The sequence below is a fragment of the Pimephales promelas genome, chromosome 8 (genome assembly GCF_988280905.1).
Source record: "Pimephales promelas chromosome 8, fPimPro1.hap1.1, whole genome shotgun sequence".
Classification (NCBI taxonomy): domain Eukaryota; kingdom Metazoa; phylum Chordata; class Actinopteri; order Cypriniformes; family Leuciscidae; genus Pimephales; species Pimephales promelas.
The window spans coordinates 25,976,952-25,988,989 of NC_142776.1; the positions used below are offsets into that span (position 1 = coordinate 25,976,952).

At 37.6% G+C, this 12,038-nt stretch overlaps 1 protein-coding gene across 5 annotated transcripts in view; it reads right to left on the reverse strand.

The window, feature by feature from the left end:
* The window catches only part of ddr2a (discoidin domain receptor tyrosine kinase 2a), a 31,971-nt gene that overhangs the window by 5,360 nt on the left and 14,573 nt on the right, over positions 1–12,038 (reverse strand). For all 5 annotated transcript variants that reach the window (XM_089134238.1, XM_039647765.2, XM_039647766.2 and 2 more), the window contains exons 3-9: positions 6,073–6,175; positions 5,489–5,720; positions 4,032–4,179; positions 2,308–2,410; positions 772–955; positions 302–542; positions 150–215 (exon numbers count right to left, since the gene is read on the reverse strand). In XM_089134238.1, coding sequence (XP_088990364.1) covers positions 150–215; positions 302–542; positions 772–955; positions 2,308–2,410; positions 4,032–4,179; positions 5,489–5,720; positions 6,073–6,175 — 1,077 coding nt within the window. The remainder of the gene's footprint in view (positions 1–149; positions 216–301; positions 543–771; positions 956–2,307; positions 2,411–4,031; positions 4,180–5,488; positions 5,721–6,072; positions 6,176–12,038) is intronic.

The following is a 12,038-nucleotide window of genomic DNA, read 5'->3' on the forward strand; positions in this document are numbered from 1 at the left end:
CAGGTAAACATGATTTTGACAGAGCGATCTTCCCTCAGTGCCCTTTTTTGGTTTGAGCCACTTCCCCTCAAAATGTCTTTGCATGTCCCTGACAGAAACTACTCAAAATATGACTCAAAATATGACTCAACATCAGTGGGAAATCTGACCTGGTTGATTACTGGTGGGAGTACCGGGCTTCGGCGGAGCCAGAGTTGTGTTGTACATGGCCGTATCTGAAATCAGGGAGTTAAAACAGTCATTTATCCAATGGCTGTGCCATTTGAACAGGGTTGGTGTTGTTGCATGGTCATTTACTAACCTGACTGGAAGGTGATTTCACTGAACATCATCCAGATGTCAGAAAAGTAGTACTGGCACTTAATAGCACTGGCCATGTGATTGTAGAGTGAAACGGTGACGAAGCGGGCACTGGGATTGACATCATCCATCACAGGGCTGAATGATATAGGTGTGGCCTCCCAGTCAGACTCTGAGCGGAAATAACACACCACCTTCTGAAACGTCTTTACCCTTTGGGAGAACATGTTGTTACAGTGCACCTGAATCAATTAGGATTAAAAGGGAGAGAGAATGAATAAAAAAAAAACATTATTATGGGTGTAATTTTGGAAGAGTTGTGTCATTTAAACCATTAATCTTTACAATAAGCTTAATTGTAGTTAAGTTTCAGCAATTACATAGATTGTACTTGTAGCAGCTTGCTCTCCTAGAAAGTTCATATATGGCAGAAGAGGAAAGAATTAGCGGTGTACATGACAGACTTCATACCTTCATGGTGGTGAAGTTGCGGGTACGGTCAAACTCAAACATGATCTCAACGTAACCATTGGGAAAGCTCTCGTTGGTCCAGCCGACATAGTCATAACCAGGCCATACGTTGTACACGTGACTGTGTGTGAAGTCATCAAGACCACACATGCCATCCGTCAGTTGTCCAAGTCCTTCTGTCATACTACAGGAGAGAATAAACACAGAATGTATGTGTGTATATATATATATATAAATATTGTGATGTCATTTCCATCAAGAGGTGCATCAATTTTTGGTCAGATCTTGTACTGACGATGACAATGCAAGAGTCAAGCACTCTGTGAAGTCTATTCCAGCACATCCTAAAGACTTTTCGATGAATTTAAGACTGGACTCAGAGGTGACAATTCATGTGTGAAAATTATTCTTTATGCTCCCTCCCAACCATTCTTTCACAATTTGAGCCTGATGAATATGGCCGTGATGTGTCTTACTACATGGTTGTTTAAGAAATGAAAAGTACACACTACATCAATTAGGGTTAGAAGAACTGTTAACATACACAATAATCACAGCAATAATAATCCAATCACACTCTCAAGCATTTGCCTATTTACAGCAACACCTATGTGTATATATATATATATATATATCTATATATATATATATATTCATTCAAAAATATTACTTTTTTCAACAGGGATGGATTAAATTGATCAAGATTGACAGTGAAGACTTTCACATTCACTCATAGACTGTAAAAAAAAATCACTTTACAATTTACACTAAAAAAATATTGGTTTCAGATAAATTCTATTTTGCTATCGCAGGACTAAATTACATTTTAAAATATAAAAAAATCCTAATTTTGTTGTATTTCATTAATTCAATACATAGATAATGATGAATCAAATATAAATAAAATAAATGAATAACAATAAACATAACAACAATGATTACTCAGTATTAGTAGGTCTCTTACAGATTGCTTTTATTGCTCTGACTAAAATTGTGTGATAGATGTTGGCATATTTCAGTTTATTATACTCTGTTTAAAAATTTTCACCACTAGATGGCGGCATTATATAAGTCTTTATCTTAATTTTCCCAGCATTGACAGTGTTGTCACTTTTGTAATAGTTTAATGACGATAAATGTGTGGATTTCTACTTTGCGGTTTTCTGCCAGTTTTGTCATACGTACACAAGAAGGTAAACAGACTTTGCACTATGTCATGGAAGGTATTGTTCAGGGAGCAATGAGTCAATTTCTCCTGTGAACATTGTGAAACCACTGTGACTCTCTCCGGTCCAGGGCCTGCTGGCGCCTTGTTGTTGTCATAGCAACCAAGCAATAACAGGCCAGCTGTAGTTAGCATGTAGCCTATTGTGTAACCAATAAATGACCGGTAAACCGGTCAGTTCAAACCATACATACTGAATTAGTTACTATACACTGAAACTTCTCTAAAGGATAATGTGTTTAGGATAGGAGTAACTTAGCTTATCCAGTATCTTCCTCGTTTATTCTTAAGCTTTTGAAAAGTGTACTGACCTGTAACTCATGGCTCCATCATACACAGAGTCATTGAGATAAATATACTGTCCATTGAGAGTCATCTGCTGGCCAAGTGGAGAATTATATGAAACCAAGCCATCTAGAAACAGCCACAAGAGAACATTGTCAACTCATTTTTCTTTTGTCAGGTGTCCCATAATGGAAACGTTCAAGGAGGCTCTGTACTGGTGCTGATTCATCCCACTGAAGGACATTGAAGTTGTCATTGCAAAATGATAAATATCTCATCTGCATTAACAATTTCCATAACAGCATACAAATCACTGCAAATCTAATGTCAGAGACACACAGAGAGAGCGATTGTGAAGATCCTCATCAATATCATATAGTACATTCTTAAAAATATAGGATCCAAAATTGGGCTTCCACAGTGATGCCACAGAAATACCATTCACCTTTCAGTGAAAATTTCTTTTTTTTTTTTCTTGGTGTGAAGAACGTTTTAGTAATCTAAAGAATATGTGTGTAACATACATAAATGTAAATCTGTATACTATTGTACTCATAAATGTTGCCTAAATTCATTTTTAATAGATTTAATATGTTAAATGTACAGTCGTTCTCTTCCAGAAAAAAATGTATGACTCATTTTGTACCACGCAAACTTCCAGTTTCATTAGGATATACATAAACATAGGACAGAAAACCGCATCACGCAATTTCATGGGCCTTTAATTAATCTGCATCCTCAAAAGTACAGTAAGCGATTTCTGAGAAATCAGAGAGACAACATATGTAGCCAATCAGCAGTAGGAGGCGTGTCCACTCATGATGAGAGAGTGAGCAAGAGGGAGATTTGAAGAAAGACTAGATAGAGAGATGGATGAGAGACATTACAAAAGAGAAAATGTCAGAGAAATATCATTGGATAAAGAAGGGTTATTATCAGGCAAGAGCTTTTGGACCCGTGTTAAGAAGGAGAAGCTTTCCACCGCAGGAGACACCTAAGCAGAAAGGCCTGAAAACAGACTCCAAGGTTGCGTTATTTCTACTCCATACGTGAGTAACATTGGATTGCTATGTTTCACGGAACCAAGATATGCTGTTTTTGTCAGGACAGTTTTGAGCGTCATTGTTTTTTCTGGTTTGTATACTTGTAGTCTTGTACGGTTTGTTCATTTTTTGCTTTTCCCCAGACAGCAACATAGTGTCGGCCCAGATCCAGCCCACATATGGTACGTGTGGAATTCAGATCTGGGCCAACACTATGTTGCTGTCTTGGGTCCTTGTGGTTTGTTCATAATCTTCGCATTATTTTGCTTCACTTCAGCTATGATACAGAGACGTCCACACCACTCAGCAGGAGGGAGGGGTGTTTTTGTTTGGGTTGATTTTATTTTTAAATATCAACAGTGTTTCTCAGAAATCGCTTAATATAGCTATTAAGGGATATTTCATCCAAAAATGAACCAGTGTCTTACTTTATTCCATGAAAAAAAGAAGACATTTTGAAGAGCATTGGTGGCCAAACAACGTGAGACCTCACTGAGTTTCATTGTATGAAAAAAACAACAAAACAAAATAAAAAAGTCATGCAGGTTTGAATTTGAAATGACACGAGGGTCACATGAGTAAATGTTCATTTCCGGGTGAACTTTCCCTTTAGGCATTAGTTGAATTTATTTTGACTAACCTTTCGACAAAACCAAAATTATCTGAAGCATTTAACTCACTTTAAGTTCAACACTTGTCAGACTTACCCAGCCACTCACAGCCATACAGTTCCACACGCATGCAAACGTTCATTGAGTGATCGATGACAGGCATGAAGCGGACAAAACGTGCAATGATGGGCGGCTCCATGTCCTTCAGCACAATGTCATATGCATTCCTGTTCCCCTCTATAACCTTCACAACAGAAAAAACAACAACTTATATTTAGATTTTCCAGTGACATACAGTACACATGGCCAAAATGTGGACGAAAGCAAATTGCTTGTTAAGCATAAGCATTAATAGGGAGCTGGTCCTCTCTAACAGTTGCACTTCTGGGACAGCTTTGCTCTCATTCAGACACAAATGTATCAGTGGTCACGCACAGCCTGGCTCACAGCTGACGGTCCAATTAATCCCAGAAGTGTTTCATTAGGTTCAGGTCTACACACTAGATACAGATAACCTTTACTTTATGGTACTGGAACAGAAAAGTTACGTCCCATCCTGAAAAGGTGTCTACAGAGATTTCATGGGGTGTTCAGGACGCTTGATTTTATGCACCTGGTAGTCAAGTAAAGTCACGTTTATATATAGTGCTTTATAAAATACAGATGATTTTAGAGCTGCTTTTCAGTGATAACAGGAAAATTATGCATTACGGCTCTTGTTCAGTTAATGCAGTTCAGTATTGATTCAGTTCTGTTGTAAAGATCATCAATTATTAAATTAGTTCATTTTATCTATAAAGCAGGTCTGCAAAACAATATGCCATCATCCAGCTCAGTTCTCATCCAACAGCGTCCGTACAGTCAGATCAATAATATTCTGGAATATGTCCCCAACTTAACAAAATAGAGGAGACAGAGGCAAGGAACCAAAACTCGATTTGGAGGAAAAAATCCTTGGGAGAAACCAAACCAGGCTCAGTCAGTGGGATCTCCTCTGGCCAACGAACCAACATGGTGTGATTGTGATTCAGACTGCATCACAAGTCAATCATGTTGTGTGGTACCCACATACAGTACTTTTGGTCATGTTGTTTTTGACAGCAACATCGTAATATCTACTGACATATTGCATCACATTCAGATGTGACATGACATGAATTTTTTTTAATAATATATTATAATATAATATAATACTAGTAATTGCTATTACACCAGTCTTTAGTGTCACATGATCCTTCAGAAATCATTGTAAAGCACTGATCTGGTGCACAAGAATTACAATTTTTTATCAATGTAAAGAGAGTAATAACATTTTTTTTTGGACATTGCCGAATAGAAAGTTCAAAACAACAGCATTTGTTTGAAATATTAATAATTTACTTCGTAATATAATATAATAATAATATATTAATGGTATATGTAATCAACTGAATATTGCCGGGGACACACTTAACGACTAGCTGAAACATTCTAAGACTGACCTGAACACACTTAAAGACTGTTTCCAACGACTGCAGCAGATTTTAAACACAGACCAGTGTATCAGTACGTACCTCTTTGCCCTGCCTGTTGCGCCAAGAGATCCAGCGGCTGCCATCGCGGCTATATTTGATCTTGTATGTTTGGGCAAACTCATTACCAATGCCCCCTGCGTGACGTCCCTGAGTGCCCACCAGAGTGATGAAGTGCAGAGAACGGAGGTCAATCTGCAGGAACTCGTTCATATTCTCAGGGTCTCCTGCTATCTCAGGGCACCATGCGCCATCTCCTTCCTCACAGCCTAGCCTAAAACACAGAAAAATACGCTTAAACATCGGTTTCATTTACGGAGTCTTTCTTTGGTCTCTGGACTGCATCATAAATCAGTCTAAAATGGTTCATTTTGGGTGAAGGGGAATGTGTTGGGAACACTTAAAATCTGTGAAAATGCAGAAGAAATATATGGAGGAAGCATATTTACATAATTTTAGTGAGGCTACGAGGAGGCCACCCACAGTTCCCCAGATGTGGTTTGCTCCCAGCAAGATAACCTGCACTACAACTGGAAAACACTGTGTGTGTGTGTGTGTGTGTGTGTGTGTGTGTGTGTGTGTGTGTGTGTGTGTGTGTGTGTGTGTGTGTGTGTGTGTGTTCATACCTGCCATATTTTGCTGCAGTGGAGTCAGACCACTGACTGGAAGCTGAGATGTCTTCATCTAAGATCTGGCCTCTGGACATTCCTAACGGGGACCGACACACACCTGTAAAAATATATTGTTAATGTTTATTTGCCCATCAACCTCTATATGTAAAGTCACACCCTGCTTGCAGTCTACACAACTCATAATCATGCAGACAATGCTTACTAACTTTTACATAGCATTTTTTTTAAAATTCCTATTTCCTTTGCATTTCAGCGGCTTCCCCTTATAGTTACTAAAATTCAAAAAGTGTGAATTTAGCATCTGAATTTTATGAATATTTTTTTCATTTTACATATTGATTCAGTCCATGAGAGAAATATACAAAAAATGCAAATGGTTTGGTTAAGATTATGATGTTTTAGTAACAAAATTTGTATATAAAAATGCTTTTTATTGCAATATATCGTCATTGTAAATGATAAAAAGATCAAATCGAGGGCTTGGAGCTTGACGGGCATAAGCGGCATTTTGGGCGAATACGAGTTCTTTATATCAAAATAAAGGTCTCAATGAGCTCCATCCAATGGTGCCAAAAATACCTATCTGAGATCAAACTGTATTGAATAAAGCAACAAAAAGGCATATCTGACGTATTTGACTTTTTTTTTTTTTTGAAAATGCTTTAGAACATGTTCAATGTGTTAATATGCCATACATTTTTTTTACTTTCATGTAAGTCTGTGGCTGTGCCTGGGGTTGCAATGTTTGTGGTTTAAGGTTAATAATACTGGTGACTGAAGTGTGGTCAAAATTTTGTTTTGTCTGTAAAGTTTAAAAGCCACTTACGCCCCTCTGGCTCCAAGCCCTCGAAATATTCATAAAATATTTTTCTTTGTGTTCAGATATAGCATGTGAAATGCAAATTATTTTATTACTGTATTTTACATTTTATTTTGAATCTACAGTACTTGGCAACAGTGGATGATTGGTTGAAAAAAAGTATAAAAGTGAAAAGAATAAATTAAGTAAATTTTAAACATGACAAAATGTTATGATTTGTAGTTAAATTTGCCATGTGAGAAGGGATGGGCCTTGAAGAACCCCTGTGTGAAGAAAAGTAGGGCTTTAGACCACCACCCACTGAAAGTTTATTACAAACATTATATTTTATATTTTGATTGTAAAATCACATAATACTGCAGAGCCAGAAAGGATATATAAATCTTAATCTTTCATAATATCTCTCTGAGTGTCAGTGTGAAGATCCGGACATGTAAAAAATAAAGTGTACAAGGACACTCCTATTCCAAGTGGCCCCTCCATCTCAACAAAATAGGCTTTGTGATCCTGCCAGCAACAGCAAGGATAGTGGTGAAGGACTTTTTGTCTCTCTTTTCATTTTTTTCTGTCTCTCCTCCAAATGTTTGCTTAAAAGTCAAGATGGGGGAAACCTCAGAGGCTTGGTTTTGGCAATGACAAGCTGATATAATCCAAAACGAACTGAATCCCCCAACAAAAAGCTCTTCCAGATGTAACAGAACGGCATCCTCCTCCCCCATCACTCTCTCTATTTCTTTCTTTAACACATATGCACTCATTCTCAAAATCAGACTATATATCCTATATAAAACTGGGCAATATAGAGAATACTAACAATGTATTACATTTTTCAGGCAATATCAAATTAATATTTAATATTGTGTATATTTGAATGCACTTTTCTTTGAATGCATATATTAAATGGTAATATACAAATTGCAATAAATTTAAATGTATACAAATGTTTGTTAAATATTTATTAAAAATATATGTAGGTAATATCTTATAATTATATATATATATATATATATATATATATATATATATATGTATATATATATATAAAATTACAATTATTTATATATATATATATATAATTTTTTATTTTATTTATACTGTACATTTCAATGATATATTTTACTTGGCAACAGTGACTGATGGTTTAAACTCTCTGATTGAAAATACCTTTTATTTATTTAAAATAATATTAAATAAATATATTTTATTATTTTATAATATTTTATTTGTTATTACTGAGTTTCCCCCCAAATTTCACAAATTAAATCATTTTTAAATCATTTAGCTCACACACACCCACACACACACACACACGCATATATATATATATATATATATATATATATACACCACACACCATTATTATATATTATAAAACATATAATAGAAATAATATATTTTTAAAATATTTTTTCATAAATTGAATAATTTTAGCTGTATCCCTCAGCTAAAATATTCACACAAATTTTACATTTCAGGGCAGAGTTCTCATCATAGCTTTGTGAACGCAGGCAAAGCAGTGTTAGACAATTGACACAAGAGTGCCACATAGATCAAATGTCTTTCAAATGCAGTACTGTTCGACTGCAGACTCAGGGCCAGCTGTGTGTTAACAGATGATCTCACAAGGTCACAATAAGAAAAAGCACGGCAAGGTAGTAAAATAATACGCAAATATGAACAAAGGACACTGTATTCTCAATGATGGATTATTAAAACAAGATATGTAAAGAACGTTTTTTTTCGTTCATACATTCACAGCACTGTTTATTTAGTCTCTGTTTTTCCACTCTCCCTGAGTGGATGGTTATAGCCTCAGTATCAGATGGAGTAAACATTCAGTCTAAAAATATTCCTCACTTCAGAAAGGTGGAAAAATACTCATGTTGTGTGAAGAAACTGTGGCTTTTGGTCCTTCCTCTCTCTCTTTCTCTCATGGGCCACTCTGGTCTTGTGCAGTAATTCATTGGTCTGAGTGGCGCTTAATTCCCCCGCCTGCCAACCGTTTTTTTTCCATCTTTAATCCTTGTGAATGGCACATTTGTTCCACCATGTTTGCTAACTGCATAGTCCAAAGCCTTGCGCACACACACACACACACACACACACACACACACGCACGTGTATAGTAACATACACTTTTAATCACATGTAAACTGCTGGAGGAGGTACTTACATTTTCTTCTTTTCTTTCTTTTTTTTACAGTAGAAAAAAGTAAGAGTCTATAACTCAAAGTGGAAAAAAGCAGAGAGTAGGATGGTATAACTACAGTCTTTGGGAATTTTAAACAGAGGAAAGTTGGCAGAGGAGATCTCATAGCTACTGAGTTCAGCAACACACTTTTCCAGAAGTATAGGAAAAAATGCGGCTTTATTTCCAGCGGAAATATGAGGGAGCAAAACTGATATTTAAAGAGGTTACAGCATCTCTCTCCTGGAAAGAATGGAAAGCAACAATTTATAAAATTTATCTGAAACACTGTCATTAATAACTTCTGTCACTAACACTAAGGTCAACTAGCTGAATACCAAAACGATCAAACTGTAAATGTGAGAAAGACTGCTGTCGTGACATGAGCTGAAAAAACAAATATCAAAAAAAAAACAAAAACAACAACAACAACACACAAAGCATTGGAGCAAAAAAAGAAAAGAAAAGAAAAAGTAAGAAATAGAAGCTGTTTCGATATTCTTTCCTGTTGTCAAAATGTCTGGTATGTACAAGCCACAGACTCCAGTCTGATTGTTGAATCCATTGTAAAGAATCATGCTTGTACTCGTGCTACATTCAATAATAAACTCAAAGCAAGGTCACATCCACACACAGAGCTCACACACTGTTCAATGAGGTTTGAGAGATGGATTCTATCCTGTTACATTTCACCACTCATTTTCCTTTCTAACCACCAGCCTGAAGAAAAAAGATATATATATATATAAATAAATTCTATTATTCTATATTAGGCAGCAATAATGGGATACCATGATATATCGCTAAGACAGTGTTTCAAAGCAAAGCACAGTAGTGTATTGATACAAACTGTAAAGCACAGCGCAACCCCCCAAACAAACACAAAACAAAAACAACAATAGCATGTAACTGGTAATGAATGTTGAGCATGTTGTGAAAATTATTTCAAACATGTCATTATAGATCTGTATTTTCAATATGAGGGGCACAGGAGGCACCCTTCATTGATGAATAAGCAGATGGGTAAAGTAGATGAGACCGGGTGATGCTGAGGGACATGGTGACACCGAAGGCTCAGGTGAATGAAGTGTAGATAGGGACACATAAGAACACGTTGGAGACAGAGGGAGCGAGGACCAAAGGGGAACTGCGGAGAGTGAGGAGTCCAACAGAGCCGGGGGACGAAGGAATGAGGCGTAGTCAGAGGAGAGGAGTCCAGAGGTGAGGGAAGGCTGATGAGGGACAAAAGTGAATCCGAGGGGACGAGGGAGCCTTGCGGAACTTGGGGACTGAGGGGCCATGGTAGAGCTGAGGGAGGTAAGAGCCAAGGTGGAACAGATAGGATGAAGGGCCGAGGTAGAGTCCTGATTGAGGAGGTTGGAGGTGGAGACCGGGGATCCACCGACCCTGAAGGCGTTGGTGGCAGGCAGATCCTCGGCGACTCCTCCTCCTTAAGAGTGGATACAGGAGCAGAAGGGCTGCCAGGCAGTGGTGGAGGAAAGGTAGAGATGCAGATGGGAGGAGGTGGAAGAGGGAGGCTGGGTGGGAATTCAGGCTCTGGGCTGGACGGAATCAGCGGTGAATACATTTCAGCAAGGCTGGACGGGACAAGCGGTGAAGGCTCGTCAGGGCTGGACGGGACCGTCGGAGAAGGCTCTGCAAACTTGGTTGCCGACAAGGGCTTGGGCAAGACATGGAGGTAAAGGTCAAGACTGACAAGAAGATCAGGAATGGCGTGACAATCTCTTAGGGGTGGCTGTGTCCCGGATCGAGGCCCGACACTCTCCAGACACCGCATGACGGTCCGGTGGTTTTCTGGGAGGTCTCTACGCTGATTCAAAGTGGCCCCGATCCGGAACAAAGTTCACAGTCTCTCATCGTTGAGGTCACTGTGGGCAGCAAGACGGCAAAAGCCTAGAGAAAATGTTAGGAGATCTTGGCTCTCCTGGGCCAGGATGATAATTTTTACCCCATCGTCCATCCAGGGTGGTCGGTTGTTCTGTAAAGGGTGTGTAGCGGGCAGAAGAAGACTCAAAGTCAAAAAGCTCCAAATCTGACAGTTTTATTAATATAAAGCACAGGTACAAGCAGGTAGGATCATGGGAAGGATAACACACGTTGAATACAAACAACCAACAAGGACAGACTGAACAGGAAGGAACTAAATAGAGACACTAATGAACAGAAACCAGGAGACACAAATGAAGGTGATTACATAGAGTGCGAAAACATGAGGAATGCTGGGAAGTGTAGTGAAGAGACGGAGACAAGACAAAACAAATATATATATTTCTATTTCTCGAGATCATGTTTCTGGAAGGAAGGAAGGCAAGAAGGATGGAGGGAATGAATGAATGAATGAATGAATAATCAAGTCACCAAAAATGGAGCAAGAAAATTATACAACAACTATAATTCATTGCATTCAGGTGCTGTTCTATAGTTTAGTTTTAATTTATGTTGAATTATTTTCAATGATGATTCTTCTTTGGATTATGTCTTAAATTATGTAAATTATTCAAATATTATATAATTTTATTTCCCATTACATTAGAATGAAATTTTTTTTTTCTTTAATTGTCTGGAAAATAATGTCACAAATGAAAATGTAATGTTCCTAATAATAAGCATATTTTTTTCTCATGCAAAATAATTTCTTTCCGCATTTTTTCCTTTTGATTCTGGGGTGAAAATCCTTGGCAGGGTCACTCATGACTCCTTCAACCACTTCTCTCTGACACTTTTAAACCAGAAAGTAACCATCCAGAACCGTCGGTCAGCAACATCAGCAACAGCTGAGTGTAGTTCTGTTATTTTTGCATGTACCACAAGGCTTTTAAACAATTTAGAAGGATTTTTACACAGAAGGATTTTTAACAAACCATTTTACATATTCCATGTTTACTTTGAAACAAACCAAACATTACTTTGTAGTTTGACCAAGCAAAGCAT